The following is a 26,926-nucleotide window of genomic DNA, read 5'->3' as shown; positions in this document are numbered from 1 at the left end:
TACTATTCTCCGTAGTGGCTGCACCAATTTACACTCCCACCAACAGTGTAGGAGGCTTCCCTTTTCTTCACACCCTCTCCAGCATTTATTGTTTGTAGACTTTTTGATGTTTTTCTAGCTACTCTTATCTTCCTTTCTAATTTGTCACAACCGAGGTACCAACAACACTGGGCCCAATGCAATGCAAGTTGAATTCTAAAGTATTTGTGTTTATTGAACAGTTTAATATTTTTTATTATAATATAAAAATCAAAGACAACTAATATTTATATACGCAAAGAAAAACCAAGTTCAGTTTAATTTTTCATGTATTTTTTAATTTACTTTTTCCAATCAAAAGCAATATTTTCATGAAATGAACTGTAACAGAACAACAGAGCCCATTACTGGCCATTTATATCAAAATAGGTTGACAATCGACTCCTGATCATGTCCTCAATTAGTTTTTTATCTGTGGACTTTTCTCAGTTCTGAGTTTTTAATATATATTGAAACTAATGCCTTTTTTCTTGCCTGAAGTTAAATAGTTGAAGAGGGATAAATTTGCTCTGAAGAGACAGGGGTGGCCACAGGAGCTGACAGTGACTGGTATGAAGCGTGGCCCTGACTAGTCACCCCCATCCTACTTTCAGATGCTACTCTGTACCTCTCTCATAACTGTTACCACCAGTGGTGTATGTCACATGGTTGCCTAGTGCATTATACGTACAAGGCAAATCTTTGTTGAGCTAGCAAGTGAAACCCACTTAAATATTTTTTTCATAGCTCTTGGGCCTTTTGAGGGAAGACAATATAAAAGATGATATTTTCCCAGGGGGCTCCAGAATCTTATTTGAAGTTTGAAGGAGATATGACTTTGCCTTTGTGGCTGAATTAACTATTACTTAGGTGAGGAAGACAGCTAAAAAGGTAAAATAACTATAAAATTTGCTCGGTGAGGTGCTATCACACCTGGTAAATGGCTTCCCTAAGTCTAGGGCCTGTGCTACTCTCTGTTAGAATAATGAGCTCATGAGCACAGCTTTCTGGGTGGGTACAAGATATTGCTATTATCACCATATCTATCTCCTTTCATATTAACTTTAACATACCTTCATAGGCATTATAATTTGCCTACCTGATAAAGTGTAAAGAGAATCTTACTCTTTATTTTTTAGTATAAGAGAGGAAAAATGTTCAATCTCTTTTGAAAGGTTATGATTCAATTAGAAAATATATTAGGAAGCATACTCAGCAGGTTAGTCTTAACTTAAATCCATCTTTTTGATGATGGCATATTTTTACGCCAGTGTTAAATTTTTAAAATTAATTTTTAACATGTTATATTAAAAGCTGATAATGTAACATCTCTATCATGGCATATTCTTTTAAAAAGTGAAATATCAACTCTCAGATACAACCTTAGACTACAGTAAAAATGAATTGTTAACTTAGTTTAAGATTTTTCTACAGGTTAATTTTTGGTCATGATAATAGAATGTAACACCTATGATAAGAGCTATAATTAACTGAACTCTAGCAAAATTTGAGACTGAGAAAGGGATGTTAGGAAGATATTTCATTAATAATGTGCCATTAGCATACAGTACTTAGAATTTAAACCCCATTTCATTACACTAGAGATGTCTTTTTATTAAGATGTTCTTTAAAAGGGTCAGCATATCTACGTGTTTATAACTGGGAGTTATACCAGCATAAAACAAAAGTCAGCTGAGAAAATATTCAGAAATTTATCCTGGGTACATTTCTCAATTTTGGCTGAATTCAAATGTAAGCCATTCTTTGATTAGCATCTTCAAATAACAGTGACCGCATCAGGAGTCAGATATTCTCTCTCATGTTCTCAGTCAGAAAAACAAAATAAGAAAGAGAAAATAGCAGAGGGACAGGAGTATTATACCCTTGGCAAATGAATGAGAAGTCTGATCCCTTGTTAATGTAATACTGACAGCTTCTGCCAGAGAAGATGGAATGGAGTGTGGGAGAATTTTGTTATCATTTAGCAGTACATTTAGGTAACATCCAGTGGAGCCAGTGTTGGCCTGGGAATCATAAAAGGGTAATAATAGAAGCAGTTTCTTTTTAGTTTTTCTCACTGACCCAGAAGAATAGCTTCAAGATGACTTTATCTCCACCCTTTTCAGCCAGTGGTATGTGAAGCAGGGAGAGATTTGCTATGTGAGCCCTTCCAAAGGGAACAGCAAGTCTCCATGTCACGTGGGGGCTTTGCGTGGGTTGTGAGGATTTATTCCAAACACAGTGACTCCCTCTGTCCCTAGGCCTACCTGTCTTTAGACCACGATTACCAGTCCTGTCAATGGATGCAAAATTAAGCATAACAACTGTCTTTGCCTGGAACAGTCAGAGAAAGAAGGTATAGCAAATGCAGATATGGTGTATACTAGCAATTTAATCTATTCTAATAGAATGATTTGGTCATTGTGTCCCACTATCAAAGCAGTAGCCACTTGGTACTAATCTGTGTGTTTATCTAAATTCATGAGCAGGTAGAGGATTAGTTAGTTATTCCTCAGTTTATTCCCTCACCTTACCACAGGGCCTATGTCTTAGTAGGCAGAGAGTCTCTGTAAATGTTTTGAGAACTTTTATCATATGGAAAGAGTGATAAGGAGATTATGAAGTAGAAGCTGGACCAAACCCATTCTTCTTGCAAAGGGAAGTAGACATTTCTAGAAGCTACAGTTCTCCTCAGTGGGAGGAAGAACCCTGAGGCCTGCTCATCTGACTTCTCATCAGGTTAGGCACACCAAGGCAGAGGGCCTTAACCAGGTTATCAATGAGGCCCTAAGACCTCACTGGATCGGGGAACCTCCTGGAATCATATGCCATTCTTTCTATGAGCATAGGTGCATAGCTTATATTAGCCCCTAAGAAAGATGATGACCACACACACATGAAAATAAAACCAGTGTTTTGAAGGGTTGACATAGCAAAGAAGCAGTGGAAGGTCTTGGAGTGGAGCTACCATTCAATATTATGCATGTTCAAGCTTAGAGATGGACCTATTAAATAATAGTGATATTTAAAGTATTTTACAGTGAAATAGGTCTTTGATATAATGTTTATGGTTCTTACTTCCCAAAGTATTTCCTGTTAAAAATTGACATACAACAGTTAATGTTAAACTCATTTAATATTAGTATTGTACTAAAGAAGCTTGCTTATGGTAGGGAAAAAAGCCAAACAAAATGAGTTAAAAACAGTTGGTGTTGTCTCTGACACTCACCAGTATGTATCATCCACTATGATGGATAATGGGAATGCAGTAAAGAGGGAAAAAATCTCTGCCTTTCAGATTAAAGTTGCAGGAGGCAACTCCCAAACTAATTATTATAAATGACACAGTAAGTGCTAAAATAAAGATATGTGCAGGGTAAAATAGGGAGGAACATGGAGAATAGGAAACTAAGCTGGCCTAGGATATGAGGGCAGGCTTCTCAGAGGAGGTGGTAATATCACACATTTATACAGCCCTTATTACCTCTCAGGAACTGTTCTAACATGTTAACTCAGTTAAAACTTATACACTATTGAGGCATAGAAAGACTAAATAACTCCCTAAAGGTCACACAACTAGTAGGAAGCAGTGGCAGAATTTGAACCCAGACCCTCTGGTTCATAATTCCATGTGTTAGTCCATGTGCTACCTCTTGTGCTTCACGTAGTGGTGCTAGAAATAGCAGCATGCCCCATAATAAAACATGGGGGAAGAAACAAAAGTAGGGAAAGAGCGAAAGAGAAGGGATGTCCAACTTCCAGCTTCTAAGAGTTAAACATTTCCTGAATTCACGTTCAGATTCATTTACCTTTTTGAGGCTCAGCTTTCCCTATAGTTCCTTCTGCATCCTCTCACCATATAGAAGAAGGGTCCTGACACTTAACTGTGGGGTATCTAAATGTCTATGTATTCATTGTGTCTGGTTACACTTTCACTCAACTTCAAAGTTATTCACTTCCTCCTTTTAATCATTAATTGACTTGCTCATTCATTTACTCAATTTATCTTAAAGTTTTACCCTGTTTGTTTTGGGTAGTACATATGGAAGCTTCCTTGAAAGAGATAAGAAATAATAAATTCAGTTTGGAAAACTAAGGTGGAAATATTCTTTGTCTTTACCTCAAATGCTTTCCTAGTCATATAAATTTGAAAAATAACGAAAAGTTACAAAAATAATGCCATAGAAAGGGGGATAAACAGCTTCAATTTCTTCTTAGTGTATGTGACAAAAAAGCAATGCCTGCAGGTCCTTCATGATTTCCATCCACTGACGAGGCTCCTGTAACAAAGAAGGGGCTTAGTGTTTTCGTTCTGTTCCTTCCCCTGCTGTGTGGCTCCTTGGAAGCAGGCGCTCAAGAAGGCACAGGGCTCCTTCAGGCCACTGGAACACAACAGTGTGCTCCAAAGCCCCACCTGCTCTCAGAAAGTGACTTGGGTACTAGGAAAAGTACAGCTTGTTATTTGTTCCTAAGCAATCTCTGCTGACTTCTTATTGTAAGACTGTTAAAAAGTTCTCTTTACTGGAACAAATATCTTCCATTTGGGTTATGTCATGAATTTCATCTGGAATAATGAGACTTTCAATAGCTTTTGTGTGTCACCTCTTTTTTACATCACTTGTCTGGTGGCATCAAGAATACTTCCTCACTGAAAATGGATCCATTTACAGTCAATAATAGGGTGGCTAGTGTTCGTTTTACTTGGGAAAACTAAAATGTGCACCTTTTATCCTATTATACTGATCCACCAGCTTCAGATTATCTGATTTTCTAGCTTCTCATTTTCTCATGTATCTTAATGCTATTATTAACAAGAATTCTGTTGCTAATGGTTTTGGAAAATAATATGTGTACTTTCAGCCACAACCCACATTTTTATGTTCTGTCTGATTTAGCTGGACTTTGATATTTATTCCAAAAGCTGCTTTGTTGTAGATCAAATGTGAGAAGCTTTAATGTCCCTCTAGATTTATTTTCAGTGTCCCTATTTTTGCTACAAGATAATGGAGTTAATATTCCAACTATTAGTTACTGGGTGAAAAACACTTCTAAGTATATAATTTATAGTATTATATATTCTTTATGAGTGATATATCTATATATGTGTGTGTGTGTATGTATAAATATATATATAGAGAGAGACAGAGACAGGAGGCAGAGAGACAGAGAGAAGAGATTCTCTATTTTGCTAAGATAACAGTTCTATGAATATCTGTGCATTTTTTAATGGTGGAATTTTTTTCTAAAATATAATTTTATTTTTAAACACAAAAAAATTGTTTTAGTCAGTTATATCAATATGCTTTATCAAGTTTCCACATCATCATTGTTTTTATATCTTTTTGCACACATTTTCTTTTTTAGAAATAATTTTAAAATCTATTTTGTCAAACAAAATACTGAAAAGAGTGTGTATATAATACTGTAATTATTTGTCTATTTATTTATTTATTGACTTACATCTTTAAATATTTATTGTTTTGAAGAATGCATCTTAGGATTAGGTATGAAATCTTTCTTTGTTTTATATTTCTTTCTTTGTTAGATATTTCTAGGAATTTCATACATTTATTTTTTTAACTAGTATTTTTGAGTGTCTACTTTGTGCTGGGTTCTTAAGATACTATAATGAATAAACTGGACGTAGTCTATGGACTCAAGGAAATCATTTTACATTTGTGATGAGTGTGCCTAAAGAACTCTAACTGTTCTTTAGGTGTTTTTTCTAGGAGCAGTTCTACCTTTGCCCAGAGCAACTATATAGATAAATAATAATTTATCTTAGAAATTCCCAACAGGCATTCCATATTTCTTCCAGAAATGAAAAAAAATCATAAATAAATTTCTTGACCATGGAAAAAGTAAAGGGTTTTGTTTTGTTTTGTTTTTAATAGTTATTGATGTTTTATACAATAGCACCTCTTTGGTTGACTTGCTAAGACCAAAATCCATTTTCTGATGCCTAGAGAGTGATTTTCAACAACAGGGGTTTTTAACTAGAGTTCATGGATCCCTCAGGCAGTGGTCTCAAACTTTCCTGTGGAGAAAACTCACCTGGGGCACTTGCTTAAAAGGGATCTGGAGATGACCTAGGGATTTGCATTTTTAATAAAACACAAAGTCCTGGACCATGCTGCCCTATGACAACCATGGATGGACTTCAGGTGGTTCTGTTTAGCCCTGAAACTATGACTACTTGAATTTTTTTCAATAAGAGTGTCTACAAGGATTTAGAAGACTTTCATTAGTTTTTCAAAGGAGTCTGAAAAATACCATGATTCTATTAGGAACAACAGTTTATTAGTGGAAAAGGGCAGCAACAAGAACCCACAGTGAAAGGCCTAACAATAGGGGGAAACACTACAAAGCAGCTATAAATACTCAAGTGGGACTGTAATCCAGAGCAGTGTCCCCTAAGCAGTTTGAGAAATTCTAGAAGTTAATAGGTATGTCAGTAAACCAGTGTTCATTGGTCAAAAAAGTTTGAGAAACATTAAGTTTTTAATTTTTTTAACTATATTATAGAAGTGAATAGACTTTATTTTACTAATTTGCACTGTGAATCACTTAAAAGAATCGTTAGTATGTAGTAATTCCCAAACCTATTTGATCACAGAACCCTTTTCGAATGATTGTCATTTTGAGAAATGCCCTTTAACAGAGGGACAGACATTAGTCCCTGAGTGCAGCACAAAAATAAGTAACTTTAGGGCTTCCCTGGTGGCGCAGTGGTTGAGAGTCCGCCTGCCAATGCAGGGGACACGGGCTCGTGCCCCAGTCCGGGAAGATCCCACATGCCACGGAGCGGCTGGGCCCAGTGAGCCATGGCCACTGAGCCTGCGCGTCCGGAGCCTGTGCTCCGCAACGGGAGAGGCCACAACAGTGAGAGGCCCGCGTACCGCAAAAAAAAAAAAAAAAAAAAAGTAACTTTCCTCGTAACCTTGTCATGAAGGAAAATTTCAATTGTGTTCTAAATACTCCGAATAATAGAATAGCAGAGAATTTTATATTTTAGAAAAAAGTTTTATTAAAAATATATAGAGAGGAAAAAAACCTCAGCTATCTAGTTATTATTTACATGAATTTATTCATTGTTAGTTGATGGTGAATTTAAATAATGTCTTGCTCTAAAATGGAAACTTAGATTTTTTCTTTATAATTTTCTTGGGATTTAGGAGAAGTTTGTATTTCCTAAGAATCATAGAGCTCATTCTACAATAAAACAACAATCCTTATTTCATGTATTTTATAACAATGGTACCCAGCTAAACATATTTGCCTGTGTGTAAACAGATACGTCCAAAATTTCTTGAAGCGAGACAGTTCTACAGTGATTTAAAAAAAAAAAAAAAAAAAAAAAAAAAAAGGTAAAGACCAGATTGGCTTAATTTAGTGAAGGCAAACATAAAGGGAACTCCTGCTGGGGAAAACCCTTTCCTAGTGTGATTAACAGTGAAAAGTCTAAGGAACAGAAAAATAGGTATGCTTGGGCAGAAAGAAATCATGAGCTGAAGTGTGATGATTAAAACAAGTCCTGTGAGATGCTGTGTGGGAAAATAAAAGAAATAAGTTTGGGAAATTCTATTTCATCCTTTGTGTTTTATTTTACTTCAATTGGACTTTCACAAAATGAATTCATCACAAATTATTTTCCCCATAAATTAACCCTCAAGATGCACCTTGGGAGAACGCTGAGCTAGTAGTAATAGGAAATAAGAACTACTAATTAATGGACCTGTATCATAATCATTGCTTTTCGGGAACAAAATGATTAGATTTAGGTCATACATATTATTCTATCCTCTTTCATTATTAAGTTATAATGATTCATGGATTGAAATAGATTTGCCTTTCAATATTGTTACATTTCCGGATCCTTCTAAATCCAGGTCGTGAAGGTAAGACCTTTTCAAGTATAATCCTCCAACCCTACATTTTTTTTTTTTTTTTGGTACGCGGGCCTCTCACTGTTGTGGCCTCTCCCGTTGCGGAGCACAGGCTCCGGACGCGCAGGCTCAGCGGCCATGGCTCACGGGCCTAGCCGCTCCGCGGCATGTGGGACCTTCCCGGACCGGGGCACGAACCCGTGTCCCCTGCATCGGCAGGTGGACTCTCAACCACTGCGCCACCAGGGAAGCCCCAGCCCTGCATATTTTTAAACAAGTAGCACTGTTAGATCATATATATATATCTATACATAATTCTCAGAGATTTGGGGGGGTGGCTTTTTTGCTTACTTTGTAAACATTCACAGTATTTCCAATTTAGAATTGAGCTACACAAAACCTATGTTTAATTTCCAGCCAAACTATTAAAGAATTAGGAAGAATTCTTAAAAGTTTTGAAAATTTGCCTTATAAACAATCTGGTTCCAAAAAGAACATCTTTATGATTTAGAAGGTTAGACCAGCCTCCATCTACAGGCCAAATGAGAATCAAGCAACAGCTAAGTGAATCATAATATATTTGTTCTCCTTTCTTTTCGTTTTTGGGTCATGATTTTAATGGCAAAACCTTAGTTATACATGATGATTGTACACGCTTGTGTTCTCTGGCATGCCTATGGGAGACTAGTAGATGTGAGTAGGGCTATTTAGAGATAGACTTTAATATGTGTGGGGTTAGCATCAATGTAGAGATGAAACAGTTTTTGTAAATACTTAAAGATTTTTTTAAGCATTTTTTTACTCTTTAAGAACGGGACTAAATTCCACAGTTTAAGTTGGCTGACTGGTCTCTCTCATACTATCTGCAAAGATACCGTGACATTTTTGGTCTTACATCAGATGAAAGACTGTATCACATGGCTACAAATTTGATACCAATATTTTAAAGTTTCAGTTAAGCAAGTGGATAACCCATAAAATCGTTACATTTCTGGAAACTTCCTTCTAAATCCGTGTGACAAAGGTAATCTTTTCCTCACATGGAATCACCAGACCTTATATCATTTCTAAGTAGCACTCAGTATTTTCTCTTCAAAGGCACTTTAAATGCTTACTTTCTAAGAGTTTACAAATTTTCCATTTTGTAATTTAGCCTCAAGACACTTCCTATATACATGTTTTAAGAAGTGGCAATCAAAAAGGAAGGATTTTTTTTTTAATCCTTGAAAATTTGGTCAAAAGTACCATTTAGTGAGGTCAGTCTTTTTCTCCATACTCTTAAGGAGTATAAGTTTTTTTTTTTTAATCATATTAAAATGCTAGTGTGACAACAATTAATGTCATTATGAGGGAAAAAAATCTTTTGAGTTGTATTGTTCTTAGGAAAGCAATAGATATCATAATTATTTAGACAAAAGTTATTTTTAATTATGATTTCATGAATAATATAATCTAGATTCAATAAGTTAACTTGCTTCTTTTTATTGATCTAGGAACAACACTTTTAAGGTCTTGAAGACATATCCTTTATCTAGTCTTTTTTTCTTTTAAATTTTTATTTTAATTTCACACTTTAAAAAATATCAGATTCCCCAAAAGTTAATGTTTTACCACATTTCCAAATTTGCATCCTCTTTCCCACTTAAAACGATTTCTCTTTCTGAACTGAGAATAAATCACAAGTATTTACCCTTATGTACTTCAGTGTGCATTTCTTAAGAACAAGGGCATTCTTTTTCATAACCACAGTATAGTTGTCTAAATCAGAAAATTAATAGTCATGCAGTAATAGCATTAGTTTGTAGATCTTACTTAGATTTCATCAAATTACCCTAATAATGTCCTTTATAATAAGATAAAGTAAAATGCTGATCATGTATTGATTTCAGTTGTCATGTCTTTTTAGATTCCTTTTGACTAGAACATTTCCTAGTCTTTGTGTTTCCTGACATGACACTTTTGAAGAGTACAGACCAGCTATTTTGTAGAAAGTCCCTCAGTTTAGGTTTGTCTGATATTTCCTTGTGACTAGATTCAAATTATGCCAGACCTTAAAAAAACAGAATTGTATAAGATGTGATTTTATAACGACAAATCACATTCCTGTTAATAACTCTGAGATTTAATATAATTATTTAATTGTCATGTTTGCATCAAACAGAATACTTATCTCCAGATTCCCGGGTGTGGGGGGGAAAACTCTCCCAGGAGATTTTATATGTATTTACTAAAGAACAAACTTGGTTTAATTATTAAGGATCTCGTTAGTTTTGATGATTTAAGGAATCATTGATTATTCTAATATTGAATGAGAAAACACATAACATGTTCAACAGTATTGATCTGCTCTTTTCACAGTTACTCCTGAATGCCCACAGAAAGGAAGAAATGTTTTCCTCTCCTTAGATGAACTCGAGTTCTTATCACAGCTCATAAAATCCTTTTTGAAGTTGGAACAAAATGTTCAGGAATTATTTGAAGAAATATTTTTATGGCTCAAGACACCCAGGAATACTTCAGGTAGTATGCTCTTCTGCAAATCTATAATTCTGTTTTTGCTTCCAGCTATTAAATCTATACCATTACCTGAAAAAACGAAAATACAGGACAGAATTCTTTAAATAAACATTAACTATAAAGCATACCATGAAATTACATTTTTATCCTTTATACATTGTAAATTCCATAGTTTTAATTGGAAAGCATCATAAGTCAATTTTGGATAATTGTCTTTAGTTAAAATACGATCAAAAAATTTTTTTTTTTAACTCAAAGAAACACAGCCTGGCCTTTGGAAATATCAAGGACACCGGATGGTCTAGTAGCTTCTCTTTTGCCACTAGCAGCCTGATGACCTTGAGCAAAATATTTAGTTTCCTTAGACGACCAGTTTCTCATCTTTAAAATGATGATGTAAGACTAAGTTAATTTTCTCTTTATTTTCTTTCAGTATTAAGTGCTTTAGATTCCAATATATTATGTAGGGTTGTGAGAATTAAATGATTTAGTGAATGTAAAATATTTAAAAGAATGTCATGTTAAATGTTAAAATATTTAAAAGCATATCATAAACAATAAATGTGAGTTGTTACAATTGTAATTATAATTATACAATATGTTGTTTTTAGTTAGTCTCAACAAAATCCTTTTAAAGAAAACTGTGCCATGTGTGTTCAAATAATGTTTCTAACAATTCAGAGGCATAATGGTTAAGACATGTTCTCTGTTTTCATATCTATATTTATAAAGATTTTCATCTATATCAGAGTGGACTATACAAAGTTCTCTTTTACATAATACCACATATTTTAAGGAGAGTAAATTTGAATAGTGGCTGCATTTGCAAAACAAAGTGAGGGAAGCAAGTGATTAAAACTCAATGCAAATTTCAAAACCTGATTTCTTAGTGAAAATTACATGTAGTTTAATATATTTACTTCTGTATTTCTTTATTTACCTAGCCTGGGCAAATAATGTTAGAAAAGTTATAGGATTGGAGTTTGTTTTATATTAAGCATAGGTTACTGGCCTTCTACGTTTCAGGTTAAGTTTAAGCAGCACTATTAAGTTATAAAATAAATAATGTAGATTTTTTTTTCCAAATTTGGATATAATCTAAAGAAAAATGAGTGTGGAATATAGATTTCTGAATATGACAAAAAAATCAAATGGGAAAATAATAAAAACATAGGACAGATAATATGAAAATTAAAAGATGGAATGAAAAAGTCGATTTATTAGTAGGTAATGTGAGCCCTAGAGGGTCTTCTAGATGGAACTAACTGGATCAAAGAGAGATCTGAATAGAGAAATATGATGTCCTAATTTTTGACAAAAATTTATTAGTGCCACAAGCAGTTGACGCTTGGTGTTGGTACTCATCCATCATACCCGGCTAAGATTAGGCGTCTCTCATCCACATCTCTAGCAGATCTTTTCTGAGGTGTGGATCAAAAAACAGAGTGAACTCCAAAGCATATAGACCCCTATCCATTTGGATTCATCTTGTATTGGTCCTAGGCCAGGCCCTTGAGAAATAGCTCATTCTGAGAACTTTATTCCTCTTAAGGGCAGCATAAATTCTAAACTAGAGTTGTGTTAGAGAGGTATTCTAAAGATACAAAAGTTAAATAGCCAAGAACTGAAGCAAAGAGTTGACACACTGATTTCAGGAAAAAAGGAGAAAAAGAAAAAGCTGGTTCAACTGCACTGGATTGAGATCAAACAATGTTGAGACTTGCCAATGCTGTGTATTTGAGAGCAATAGTTATGATTATTGAATAAAATCAACAGAGAAAATATATAATTATGCCACAATATACAGTGTTACCCCAAATTTGTCATCATATAAGCAGCATGGCAGATAAAAGCAACTTTAGTATCACATTAATAATAGTGTACTATAGAAACACATTTGTGGATTATCAAACATAGTAAGTGGAAGGAAATTTGAAGGACAGCTGTAAGAAATGCCTAAGTATTAGAACATCCTCTTGTGATATATGTGTTCTTCTTTCATATATTTTTGTAACAAAGCCAAGATTTAATCTGCCATAATTTTATGTAAATGGATCCCTGAAAAGAATGATCTTGAGGGAAATTGTCAAGAAAAATCTTAAATTGTTTATTCAGTGTAGCCACGTTAGTCAATTCTTATCAAAAGCCGTGGTTTCTTAAATCAGGAAGGAAAAGATTTCTTGAATGATTAAAGGAACCAAATGAATCTTAAGTTATCCTGATAGTTAATGTTTTGCTTAGAAATCTTGTGTGGGAGAGGATGGGGAGAAAAAAGATCAAGTCATTTGGTTATTGGTGTATTTGTTTTGATTGGAACATATTTTGCTAATAAATCCTGGAAGGAGTTGCCTAGTATGTCTATGTAACCAAAACAATGTGATGAAAAGTAAGGTGTTTTTTTTTTCATTGTCCAGATGTTTTAAAAAATATTCAGGTGCTTAAAATCACATAGAGAAAATATAAAGATGATTAACCAAATGTTTTACTTTGAAGTTTACTACTATAATGTAGATTTGGCCAACTTGGCAGTGCTTTTAGGAATTTGAATACAACGCAATAGATTTTGTAGAGACACAAGAAATATTTTCTGAGAAAGAAAAGATATTTAGTCATTATATTTATTTGCTTTTGTTTGGTCATGATTGGATGGTTTTCTAATTTGGTCATTTCAGAAAAATGATAGGACATTATTTCACTGTTATGGGATCTTACTGTATTTCTTTTAGGATTATCTTATGGAGTGGACTCAGGTTTGATTTATGGGGCACTTCTAATACTCCTTCAGAATAAAGCTGTTCTTCGGGCAGTTCCTCAAATTTTCCAAAGGTGGCATCTGAGATTTATCTAAACCAGGAGGTTTCTTGGCCCTCATTTTTCTTTAGCCCCAGCAATGACAAAAAGCAATGGCTGCTTCAATTGGATGTAAGAAGAACACTTAGGGTTTGTCTCAGAAGAATCAAAGATTTCAGATCTTCTGAAAGATTGTTTGTACTCTTAGGGGGTCTTAAGAGGGGTCAAATGGCTTCTAAGAGTTCCTTAGCTAGATGGTTAAGGGATTGTATTAGGGAGGCGTATGTAGTTAAGGTAAAGAGGCTCCTAGGGTTTGTAAAGCTCATTACACTAGGACTTTAGCTGTTTCTTGGGCAGAGAGGTCGAAGGCTTCCACATTGGAAATTTGCAAGGTGGCCACCTGGGCTTCTCTTCATACTTTTTCATAGTATTATCTCTTGGATGTAGTCTCTTCTACAGATTCAGCTTTTGGTGGGAGGTTGCTTGTGAGCCAGAAAAGAACAGTAAAGAAAAGAGAGACTTGTAGTTCTCACTTAGAGCTGCCAACAAGGCAAGTTGCTTTGTAGTGCACACAATGGGAGCCTATGAAGACCAATTTGGGTGTGAAAGTGGATGTCACAGGGAAGTACTGCCAACCTCTACTCTCTATGAAAGAAAACGGCAGTGTGGAAACTAACCAGAAGTGTAAAATGAACCACAGCGAACTCCATAGGCAGAGGCTGCTCAGCAGCTGGCATTCCTGTGACCCTCTGCCCTACTCTACTGAGGTCCTTAGTCTGGGCACGCTCTTAAAGAAACCAGTGTTGACTGCATGCAAATAACTATGTTTCAGAACGATGAGCCAAAAATGGGCTACCTTCTCTAGACAATGCTAATAAGTGTATAGAATGTCCAATATATTTTTAAATAGGTGAAATAATTTGTTAAATGTTCAAAGAGCTCATAAAGTTTGACAACGCCAAATTTTGAAATTGACCATTTTGAATTCCAAACAAATATAAAAATGCCACAATTCGTTAAAATCGTGAGATATCTTATTAGTCTAGATTCAATGTTACTAATCCTGCCTTAAAATAATCCCTTTGGCTTCCCTGTATAGGATTAAATTTTTTAAAACGTTTTTAATTTAGAGGGGAAGATTATATTATACAGGCTATCATAATTGCTCAATAATTCTTTTTCTATCTTACTATAGAATTGCTCACCAGCAAAAGTCTTGGGAAGCTTATCTTATTTTTTAGTTCATCTTGAAAATAGGTAGATGGTGTGTGTAAACATCAAAGCCCATTACTTTGAGTGAATAAGCAGAATGTATTTGGGAATGAAATGGTAAATATAAGATAATTAACCTTTTTTATAAGTTTTAAACTATAGTTACACAATGGCAAATAGTTAGTTCCAAGAATAGACCTGCAAAGCTTGTGCTTTGAATTAATGTTATTTTTCCAGGGTGAATACCTTTTACATCAACTATTTTTATGACCTATCTGTAGAAAAGTAAAGTGACATTAAGAATCTAAGTGTTTCCTCTTCATGTCATTGACAACTTGATCTTTATTATTTTTTTCTTCTTTAAAACTATTTTCCAATAATAGTCCAGGCATGTAGTAAAACTTTTAAACAGGATAAAAGAATATATGGTTAAAATTAAGTCTTTTTCCACTCCATTTGTCTAGTTTCCCTTTCCAAAGGCAACTACTTCCATATATATCCCCATGTTAAAATAACACAAAATCTTGTCATACTATACAGAGATTATTTTTTTTTTATGAACTATTATCTAGAAACACCCCATATTCAGAAAAACAGCTGAATAGTTTTCTATTGGTGCATGTACCATAATTTAATCAGCTACTCATTAATAGACACATAGGGTTGTTTTTTCCTCTTCATTTGCTTCCACAAACAATGATACGGCAAATTTACTTGAAGTATGTCTTATATGTCCTCATGTATATCTGGACAGTAAGTTACTAAGGTGGAAATGCTAAGTAAAAAGGAATGGTCACAGAGAGGATGAAAAGACAAAACGTAGACTGAGAAAGACATTTGCAAAATACATATCTGATAAAGACCTTGTATCCAAAATATACAAAGAACTCTTAAAATTCAACAGGAAAACAAAAAACTCAATTTTAAAATGAGCAAAAGATCTGGAGAGCTCACCAAAGAAGATATACAGATGGCAAATAAGCATATGAAAAGATGCTCAGCATCGTATGTCATCAGTGAAAGGCAAATTGAAACAAGGAGATACCATTATACTCCTACTAGAGTAGCCGAAACCCAGAACACTAACACCACCAAATTCTGGCAAGGATGTGAAGCAACAGGAACCCTCATTCATTGCTAATAGGAACGTAAAATAGTACAGTCTCTTCGGAAGACTGTGTGGTTGTTATCTCATAAAGCTAAACCTTGCCTTATGTGATCTAGTAATCACACTCCTAGGTATTTATGCAAATGAGTTGAGAACTTATGTCCACACAAAAACCAGCACATGAATGTTTACAGCAGTTTTATTCATAATTGCCAAAATTTGGAAGCAGCCAAGATGTCCTTCAGTAGGTCAATGGATAAATTGTGGTATGCCAATACAATGGAATATTATTCATTGATTTTAAAAAAAGAGATATCAAGCTACACAAAACGTGGAGGAAACTTAAATGAATATTGCTAAGTGAAAGAAGTCAATCTGAGAAGCCTGCATACTATATGATTCCAACTATAAGATATCCTGGGTAAAGCAAAGTATAGAGACAGTAAAAGATCAGTGGTTGCTAAGGAGAGTGAGGAGGCGGGTAGAGGTGAGTAGGTGGAACACAGGGGATTTTTAGAGCAGTGAAATTAATCTGTGTGATAGTAATGGTGGATGCATGACACTATGCATTTGGCAAAGCCATAGAACTGCACCACGCAAAAAATGAACCCTAGCGCAAATTATGGACTTTAGTTAATAGTAATCTATCAATATTGGTTCATCAATTGTAACAAATATCCCACACCAATGTAAGATGTTAACAATAGGGGAAACTGAGGGCAGGGGGAGAGGGAGTATATGGGAACTCTGTACTTTCTGCTCAATATTTTCTAAAAAGCTAAAACTGCTCGAAAAGCTAAAGTCTATTAATTTTTTTTTAAAGCTATGGACATTGAGAGAGAGTTACAAGCCAGTTTTTCATATCCAGTTCAATTAACAATATTTTTGTTATGCAGAATTGTTTTATGGCTTCTGTGTTCTTCTGAAAAGTCTCTATCTTGTATCTTTTGGGAAAAAAATTCCATATTTTCTTTAATAAACTTATAGTTTCATTTTTCTTTATTTAAAAATCTGCTTAATCTGGATTTTATTTCAGTATTGAGATTGATCCTTATTAATAACACTAGCTTCTGCAAAAGATGTAATAAAATGCAAGCCATAGAGAAAGCATTTTAGGTTAAATGGTATAACACTGATCTAAAACCTTGTCTATGTTGTCATGCGTGTTGAGAAATGAAGCAGGATTCCTCAACTGCAGTCCATGACCCCTTGAGGATCGTGAACGTGCTTTACAAGAGGGCCTGGGAATCTCCAATAGCACGTGTGAGTGTGTGTGCGGGCACACAGTCATATTGTGCATTTTGGATGAAGTGTTCTGTCACTTTAATCAAGTTCTATGAAGTGTTCACAAATCCAAAGTGATTAAGAAACACTAGAGTTGGGGGAAACTTTTCCTCAGAATTAACTCTGATAACATTTCTCAAAAGGTTGTTGTTATCGCCTACCAAATGGAATATTTACCTTTTGAGAGAATGTTTCTGTGGATTGTGTTACTTACGAATCATTCATGATTAAGCTCATAGAACCATATTTAGAAAAGACAAACAAATATCCCACATATTTTCTAGGTGACTATATTTGTCAGAAGCCCTGCCGATAAGAATCACTGATATTTGGAGATTTGTTTGCCCAGGATATAAGGAGAAACAGACTCTTAAGATTATTAAAATAAAAGAAAAATTAATCGTGCTATATAATTCGTCATCATATATCAAGTCTAAGCAAAACCAAAATATAATTGCTAAGTCATTCATATTGAATTAAACTATAATTAATAGAACCATAATAGAAAATGGAAGGATCTCTTTGGCATATTTATTCATTACATTTTTGTAGATCTGTATTTTTCCCATGGAAAGAATTTCTTAATTCTGAAAAATAAAAGTTAAGGAAGTATTTCCATTTTAGAAGCTAGAGATCATTTCTTACCTGTCTCAGTGTTTGTGTTTTTCCAATGACTTATTGATAATCTTATTAAAAGTATAATTTTTCCTGATATGATGATGTTTATCCATGTGCTTTTGTTCTCTCTTGTTTCAAAAAAAAATATTAATGTGCTAAAGAACACCACTGGTTTTTAAAGCAGTACTTTAGAATTTAGCTTTTTAAATGAACAAAGAAATTAATATTTACTTTGTATTGTTAAGGTATCCTACATTATTAACATGAAAATGAATTAATGACAAAAGGATCTGAATTTTACAGATTATATATGCATATACATCAAATTTGAATATAAATAGCATATACATTCCATCAAGTTGTATGTATAGAAAAGGACTCTATATATAGATCCTCTCATTATTGTGATGGCAATATCACCCTACATCTTGTTGACTGTGTTCTTTGTACCTTGATGTGTTTGTATGTGTGTGTGTGTACTATGGATAGAGCTTTTCTACGTAATTAATTTTAACCTATTAATCACATCTAGTATGGTTTGTTTTTCTTAATGTAAGTTTGTGTGTTTGTTTTCTATTGCATAGAAATTTTGGAGACATCCAGTAGAGAAGTTGTAATAGAGAAACCTAGAACAAATGAAACCAGTATTCCTTCAGAGCAATTGCTACCAGTAAAAGAGGTAAGTGAGGAAAAATGGGTGGTGGTTTTTTATTCACATGTAATAGCATCATCATTTTTATATGACTCCTTTATGAATCAAAATGTCTTGAGTTTTACCCTTTGCCACTAAAAAAATAATCCCTGGTTGGAAATAGTCTTATTAATTTTGATGAAAGTTGCATTTAGTGGGAACACTGCTGTGCTGCACAGCGTGTCCCATGCAAGGAGTAGGGAGCTGGCAGTGAAGAGATCTTTGTTCTCATCCCACTCGGGGTCTACACCTTGAGAATTTGGACTGTAGACAACTGTTGAAAAGTGAGAAAGTGGAGATGAAAAAGGAAAGGAAAGAGGAAAGAATAGTTTGAACTGGCCTCTTATTTGAGTGTGCCCAGCATGCCCCTGTTTGCTCTCAGATCCATTACCACTCTTCCTCTGCTCTGTTCTGTATTGTAGAGAAAAACCTCTTCCAGGCTTTCTTGCTTTCTGGACCTGGGTAGGTTTGGCCAATGAAAAGCACTAAGGGAAGATTGGAGGGAAGTTCTTGGAGAGAAACCAGAGGATTTCTTCCCCTTGCTCTGTTTTAGAGAACATCTCCAGGAGTAGCTGTGACTCCTTCATTTCTTCCATGCTGCTCCCCACACACAGTCCTCTCTCTGAGGTTTCAGGTCCGCCTGGCAGGTCGGCCTCCTTCACTGGTGGCCCCAGGGACTACATTTGCATAGCACTGTTCCCATTCTTTGTTCCTCCAGCCCTAGGAGCAGTCGTAGCTAGTGGTAGTGGTAGTAATAGTAATAAAATAACTGTCTTGCTTCATGACCCATGTTTGGCTCCTCACATCTTCTATCACCTTAGTAATTAATACCTTACATTAAAATTCTTCCTTTCAAAATACTGAGAGTGGTTTCTATTTTCTGAATGGATCTTGACTGATCTAGTAGGTAAACCTTTAAAAAGGCAAAAGAACATAGAGTTTTAACAGAGTTTCAATGTAGAAAGCAAGGAAAATAATCAGAAAAAATGCAAAATTATACATTATGTTTTAACCAAAAATCAGAGTAGATATTAAGAAATTAGCATTAGGTAATAGAAGAAAGGGATTTAGTGGGTAGCTCCTTTGTACACAGAACAGAAAACAACATTATTTCCTCTTTTTTTTTCTTGGATCAACTAGTAAATCTGATATATTCTAACTGGAAGGTGTATAACTCCAAACATCAAATGGGAAGAGTAGAAGTAAGCCAATGATATTTTATGTAAATAAATAGACTTCTAGGAGGAGATTTGAATAGTAAGTGTTTTTAATTTTCTTTTTAAGATCAGCTATTAACGTGCTTGGTTTTCCTTTTTTTTTTTTTTTTTTTTGCGGGCCTCTCACTGTTGTGGCCTCTCCCGTCGCGGAGCACAGGCTCCGGACGCGCAGGCTCAGTGGCCATGGCTCACGGGCCTAGCCGCTCCGCAGCATGTGGGATCTTCCCGGACCGGGGCACGAACCCGTGTCCCCTGAATCGGCAGGTGGACTCTCAACCACTGTGCCACCAGGGAAGCCCGGTTTTCCATATTTTGAAGAGAGAATTTAGGAGGTAGTATAATTACATATAAATTACCATGGGCAAAGGTAATCATCGTGGCATGCACACACGGACAAAAAGTCACTGTGACCATGGCAATTTTCCCCATAACATCTTGCCTTGAATGCATGAATGAATGATTTTAATGAATAGACATGCCCTGGTGGGGGAACAAAAAGCAGAGTTTTATTGTTGTTTTTAATTTTTATGAGGGTAGATTCCTTTTTATATTTCTATCATAAATGCGTCCCAAGAAAATACTGTTACAGCACAGAACTATACACATGGCACTTTCAAAGTTTCACTTATGAGAAAAGAAATTATATGAACTGAGTAGATTCAATTATTGATTCATTTTATGTAAAAATAAAACGGGAGTTATATCTTTAGGCAGGCCCTATGATGTTAAAGGTCCAAAAAACTTTAGAAAGGAAATTTCAATTACATCTTAATTATAAGCATAATGAGAAGGAGAGCCACTTTTTCTGATTATAGAGTTATGGGATCATAGAATTTTAGCTCTAGAAGATGAATCACCTTTATTACTTTGTACTGCATGTATATGAAGTACAAAAAAAAACCATTAAATTAACGCTTAGTGGGATTATGTATACAAGAAAATTAAGCTAATGATCATCATCTCAGTAATTTTAGACTGAAAGGGACCGTAGAAATCATTCAGTTCAGCTCTTTTATTTTTCCAACAAAAAACTTGAGATCCAGAAAAGTAAGTAATTCAGTTAGGAATATCAAGCCTAGCGTCTTCTGAAGTTGCAGTAGGTAAATTATTGCTATAAACAAGATTACACTCCTAAGCATAGATTCAGCCTACTATCCATAATGCTTTTATACTTTAGAGAACATTAGAGGACTTGAGGGGAATATACATTTGTAAACATACTGCCACACTAGCCGAAGACCAAAAGAAAAAAAGAAAACACCACCACCCTCCGCCCCAGCCTCTCCCACTCCCCACACACAGAGCAATGCAGGTCATTTTAATTCCTCATTTTCTGGAACAAAAGTAGTGCTGCTTACCACTTTGTGGGTGGAGAAACTAAGTAAAATTCTAAAGAAATAAAAATCTAGAAACACACAATGGTATATTTTCTCTGAGAAATTTATTTCTTATTGCTATTTTTTTGGCTTGTCTGGATTTCTGAAAATGAAAAAGAAATAAAAGATTGAATATTAAATGCTGTCGTATGTTGCAATACTTGTTAACAATAAACTATAAAAAAAGACTATAAAAATCTAATGTAGGCTTTATTAAATATATTGAATTTAAAGGCTGCTTTATGTGATAAATAGTGAGTGGAACTTTCAGCTCTCATAAAGATGGTTTTATTGAACTATATTTAAGAGATTAAATTTTGAAAAAACAAAGTTTTTGATTAAATCCACTGATGAATTAAAATGAAATGACAGTATATTACTGTGTGTAAAGAATGCACATGTTTTTGTATATTGCTTTATTCACTGGGTAATATTTTTAGGTTGTAAGAATGGCTTTTACAGTTTATCAAAGAATACCTACATTCAACATGCTGAATGAAAGTAATACTTTTATATCTATAACAATAGAACAACATTTGTTGAGTTAAGATTGATATAGCTTCATATAAACTTATATTTCAGGCTACTCTACTAAATTTTGGCTGGAGAAGTGCATTTAAAGAAGTGTCTCTTCCCATGGCACATTGTATAACAACAGCCATTGAAGACTTTTCCGCAAAAATTCTCCAACAGGAACAGAATGAAAGGTCTTCAGCTATGAGCTATGCTTTGAACCTTGTAAATGTCCAGCAAGTTTGGCAAGATAGCCGTGTGGTTCCTGAGGCAGACCAACCAAAGAAAATTGCAAAGGCAAGTATCAAATGAAATCCTTTCAAATTAGATTGGCATATGAGATTTTTTTTTTTTTTTTTTAATATATGCCATTGCAAAGGGAACCAATAGAAAAATGATGGAGTCTCTTGGGAAACACTTGGCACTTGATCCAGTACCAGTTTTCTTCTCTGGTATCCACGGGCCACTGTGCTAGCAAAAAGGACTTAAACCTGCTGCCAACTTTTTGCTCCATGAATCTGAGGTAACTAAAGAGAGGGCCTCTGTGACTTCCTGGGGGACTAAGAAACTGCTTGTTTGGGTTATACCTTTGAATGACTCCAGGAGAAATTTAGGAGGTTGAAGGAGTTACTGTCTTTTATTGGTTTGGGCAACTTTTAAATCTTTATTTACACCTTAGTGACCATTCCTTTAACATCAGTCCTGCATCTGTGTTCTGAGAGTCACAGAACATACTGAGAAAATAGGAAGTAATTACGGAAATAGAGAAATATAGTTTCTCAGCATTAAGTCCACAGTGAGGTTAGCAAAGTATCGTTGAAATTTTTTCTTTTTAATAAATTTATGTATTTATTTATTTATTTTTGGCTGCACTGGGTCTTTGTTGCTGCACGCGGGCTTTCTCTAGTTGCAGCGAGCGGGGGCTACTCTTCATTGTGGTGCACTGGCTTCTCATTGCAGTGGCTTCTCTTGTTGCGGAGCACAGGCTCTAGGCGTGTGGGCTTCAGTAGTTGTGGCACGTGGGCTCAGTAGTTGTGGCTCGCGGGCTCCAGAGCGCAGGCTCAGTAGCTGTGGTGCACGGGCTTAGTTGCTCTGCGGCATGTGGGATCTTCCTGGACCAGGGCTCGAACCCTTGTCCCCTGCATTGGCAGGCAGATTCTTAACCACTGCGCCACCAGGGAAGCCCCTGAAATGTTTTTGAAAGAGAGTTTTTAAAGGTGGCCTTAATCCCCTATTGCCACCCTGAGGCTCCAGAACATACCCCAGGGAACACTTTTGGCCGACCTGGAGTGGAGGCAAGTTGCGCCTTCCCATCCATCCCTCATGCCTCCTTTGCCATTAAGAAGGAGTAAATTCACAACTAGTGAAAAGCTAAGTGCATCACTTCTGAGAGTTGCTGACTCTTTACCAATAAGAAGATGCTATATGAGGTTGTCTCTTATGCTTTTAGATTGTTTAAGTTAAACTGATACAGCCTCATTTATCTGTGATGATTAATTTAAAAAGAATACTTCTATGAAAATTTAGCGAAAAAAACCCAGGAATAAGTTAAAAATAATGTAAGCATGGATACATATTTTCTGAGTTCTATTAACTACAAATAAAAGTAATTTAAAGCTATTTCATGAGTTTTTCATAATGTCTCTCTAGTAAGCATAAGGTTTGATGGTTATATACAGAGAAGCATCATTTTGGTGTTTCTTTATTTGAAATAAAACATTTAACTTTCTACAACAGAGAAATCGATTATTATAAAGTTGTGTCATTATATTTATGTTTGATGCCAAATTCATTATTTTGGAATTTAGCTCCCCTGTACATAAATTACACGGTGCTGTCAGAATACAAATAACTCAGTGCTACATTTATTTTTCCCTAGTTTTGTTCTGACATCATGGAAAAACTTGACACAATCCTTCCACTGGCTCTGGCATGCAGAGATGATTCTTTTCAGGAAATTAGAGCAAGCTTTGTGGAGGCCTGTTGTAAAGTGGCAACAGCTGTCCTGGCCAGACTGCAAGAGAGAGGCAAGGAGGTTCCTTCCAAAGCACCCCTGAAAAACTTGCACATGCTGCTCTCCACGGCAGTGTATGTCTTCCAGCATTTTATGCAATATGATAATTTGATGAAAGAAAATACTAAGAAGTGAGTGTCATTTATATTAAGTTGATGGCCATTCTTAAAGTAACATGTAATCTTTGGATATCACAGAGGTAGAATTTTGATAATAATATTTGAGAAGAAGAAAATAATAACATGGTGAATTATTTTCATTTGTCTTGACTAGGAAATGTCAAAAAGGTAGAGCGTGGGTTGTGTTAAACCAGATATACGGATAGTAAGAAGGATAAGTATTCCCTCTAAAGGCCCACTCAGATGACCCTTGCATTTCCCATTCTCTAAACTGGAGCGACTATTTTTGGCATGTTGTTATGACATGACCAAACAAACCCTTTCCATTCTGTAAGGCACATTGTACTGACTACACTGAAAAGGAAAAAACAAACTTCTTTTTGTCACACAAAACAATATTTGTGGAAAATGCCCTTCTCTTTTGTTCCTAGGCCAACTAGATGTTAGGAGCAGGCATAGAGAAGAGATGCATTTCAATCTATTTTATTGATGAACGTAAACATATTTCAGAACATCCATTTAATAATAAGCTATCCTTCATATTTGAAGAGGAAGCATCTGGCAGTCATAATTTCATGTATTAGTAGTCCAAAAAGACCAAATGTTTTCTGGATAGAGAAGAAAAATGACCAGAGGTATTATCACATGGTCTATCTGGCTGCTCTTGTGCTCTCTAGAAGAGAGCACAGTCCCTTGCAAAGGGAGCATGTAAACTGGGCAGTCCAGTGTGAGCCCAAGAATCTAGTCTATATGCCTTATTTAGCCTTTGCAATCCCTTAGTAGTGATGAGAGGAAGCAAAGAGAGTGTACTAAAAATAGCTGAAGATAGAAGTAAATTTGGCTTGTTGTAGGATATAACTATGATATTTCTTTAATTCTCTTAAGTAGTCAGATTGTTGAATTTATAAACAAAATGTGCCAGCAATCACTTTATTTCTGTAGAATATTGTAAAACAGTTTATGAGATAATTGACATCTACAAAATTACAATTTTTAAAATAAAAAGAGTGTGTTTGTGGGATGTGTGATAGCTTTACAAAAGTTGGTTCTGACAAATGCATGTTTTTCTCTATAATAACGATAACCTAATGCCTAAATAATGCACTGATCTCTAATAATAGGCTTACAAAGAATACTTTTATTTTTGAATGATGTATTGACAATGCAGTTTGTCTCAAGCTGAAGTGCATATTTGTGGAACAGCAGATGTACGTTTTCAAAGGACTTGCAAAACAAAGACCAGCTATTTTTTTTTTTTTTCTTTTTGGAAAGTGAATGTGGATGCAGACTTCAGCATTAGGAGGAAATGAATGATTGATATCTAATAATCAAAACCATTTGTAGTACTGGAGATTGTTACCTCCTACTGCACAGGCCTTAAATCTCTGTCTCTTTGATCATTCCCTCTGAACAGACCCATATTCCTGGTACCTGTCCAACGATATCAGGAATTCATCAACACTCTACAGTTTCAGGTTACGGACTACTGCGTCAGAGTTTGTGCTACAAGCATTTTACAGGATGCTGAGAGCCACCACTGGGATGACTACAAAGCTTTTTATGAGGTGTGAAGCTAAGTTTACTGTTCCTCCTTTTTTACACAAATATGTTTTACTGCCTACCTGCTTTCTGGCTAATTAGAAACATGAGCTTGGCAGTACTGACACACGAAGGCTGTTAGGATAATGTTTTTTAAATATTGAATCTGTACTTAGAAAAACACTGTTTTTAAAAACCTGAAATAATTAGAACTCTCCTTCTGCTTAAAAGTAAAAATAACTTAATTTGAGCTGCAGTGTTTCAGTGCTATATAATAAGTTGGAATATAATGGGGTACAATGAAAACTCAAAGAGAAACAATGCCAAAATACTACGACCTTATATTGTTTTCAAAGGGACCAGTTATAGGTACCCTTGCATTATTTTCTTGTTATATATTTCCATCTGTGTTTGATAAATATTTTTTATTAAGCAGCTTTATTCTTTATACTTATTTTTTCCTTCTTATTGTACGTTCTTATGAGTGTGCTTTAAGACCCATCTGATCATTTATAGCTTACCTATTTTCATTTAACCCATGTTTTGAAATCCCAAATTTCTACTGAATTAAAGCCTAATGATTCCCAGTGCAACCAAAGCCAGGATCAATTAAAATTATTCATCATCAGGCTTCATTAGTTTCCCTTCCCCTGAATCCCATTGATTATACATAAACCACAACTCTTGAAATCCCTTGAAGTTGACTTCAGGGTGGGGTGAAACATTATATCTATGGAGTACTGAGAAAAACAGAGTGGAGTTTTATTCAGTGAAGTCACTCCTGTCACCTTCCTGACACTGAAGGTTCCAGTGGCTCCATTTATGACTGTTATTATCATAATAAATGTTGTCACAACAGAGAGGAGCAGCTTAGAAGCTTTTTAAAAGGGCTTTCCACGTTTTCTAAGACGATTTCATGGGTCTTAGAAAGGGTCTCCTTTAGAGGCCCTTCCCAGATACATTTTCTTTTTGCAAGAGCATCCATATAGGGTTTTCCAAACCTGACATACTTCAAACAGCAGTGAGCAGAAAGAAAAAGGGAAAGTGGTATGGTGCAGCTGGTATCCTGAGATAAGAATAAAAGTATGTCTTCCCCTCTCCTGGCAGCATCCCAGCTCCCTTATGTGCCTTGCGGTAAACAGAGAGGTTGAAAACGAATCCATCTCATGTTTCAAACTATTTCAATGTGTCAGTGTACTAATGAGCAATTTTATATAATGTTTCCATTGAAGAACAGGTCTCTCACTATATGTCCAACAGAGGGGTATTATGTTTCCTCTTATGCAAACTGGGAAGTAGAAGAGTTGTACAGTATAAATAATAAGTAGATGCATTGAGAACCTGTTATTGAAGTTACCAAGTATTTAAAAAAAAAGACAAAAACAAATTACCACATAACATGCAGCTCTTAGATCTTATGACAAGAGTTTAGCTTCTAAGACAGAAATAACGAGATAGCTACCCTGTGATTACATGGTACTGTAGCTTCCATACACTTACTTACATGGTCAATAGTTACAATTTAATTGCAGTTAGTGGTTGTTATTTATGCTCAGAAAAATTAAGTGATGCTGCTTTTCTATTTACCAAAACTAAGAACTTTCTAAAAATGTCACAGATGCTAAGTTGTTTTGACAACTGGAGTCCCTGACATGGTTTTATCCCGTTTACTATACCCCTCTCTCCTCCGCTCCCCCATTATTCCAACTGATTTGTGAAACAGGACTAGTATGTTTTTGGCAGGGCTGTTTTGAGAGGAGAGGAGATGAAATCTGCCTGACTGGAGGGGAAGGGTAGGATAGAGATCTCAGGGATCTCTATCACCCTGTGCAGAGAGTAGTAAAGAAATAGTGAAAAAATTTATAAAGGTATGGAGCAATATTTGCTCACATTTTGTGATATCAAGTGAGCCCTAGATACATCATTTCCATTTTCTAAACTGTCAGGTTGAGAGAGCCAAAGAGTTCAGTATCTTTCTGATGAGGTGCTGGTCAGATGGCACAGTGGGTGTTCAAATTACATGT

The 26,926-nt window shown here is 35.2% G+C and overlaps 1 protein-coding gene across 1 annotated transcript in view; it reads left to right on the top strand.

Annotated features, from left to right (window-relative positions):
* The window catches only part of KIAA0825 (KIAA0825 ortholog), a 411,447-nt gene that overhangs the window by 112,004 nt on the left and 272,517 nt on the right, over positions 1-26,926 (top strand). Inside the window, exons 6-10 of the mRNA XM_029217064.1 lie at positions 10,263-10,424; positions 18,018-18,112; positions 21,300-21,527; positions 23,110-23,375; positions 24,778-24,928. Of these exons, the coding sequence (XP_029072897.1) occupies positions 10,263-10,424; positions 18,018-18,112; positions 21,300-21,527; positions 23,110-23,375; positions 24,778-24,928 (902 nt within the window). The remainder of the gene's footprint in view (positions 1-10,262; positions 10,425-18,017; positions 18,113-21,299; positions 21,528-23,109; positions 23,376-24,777; positions 24,929-26,926) is intronic.

The sequence above is a fragment of the Monodon monoceros genome, unplaced genomic scaffold, assembly GCF_005190385.1.
Source record: "Monodon monoceros isolate NGI ecotype Baffin Bay Population unplaced genomic scaffold, NGI_Narwhal_1 Super_Scaffold_12, whole genome shotgun sequence".
NCBI lineage: Eukaryota > Metazoa > Chordata > Mammalia > Artiodactyla > Monodontidae > Monodon > Monodon monoceros.
Note: the sequence above shows the minus strand (reverse complement) of the source record. Positions and strands in the feature narration are given on the sequence as shown.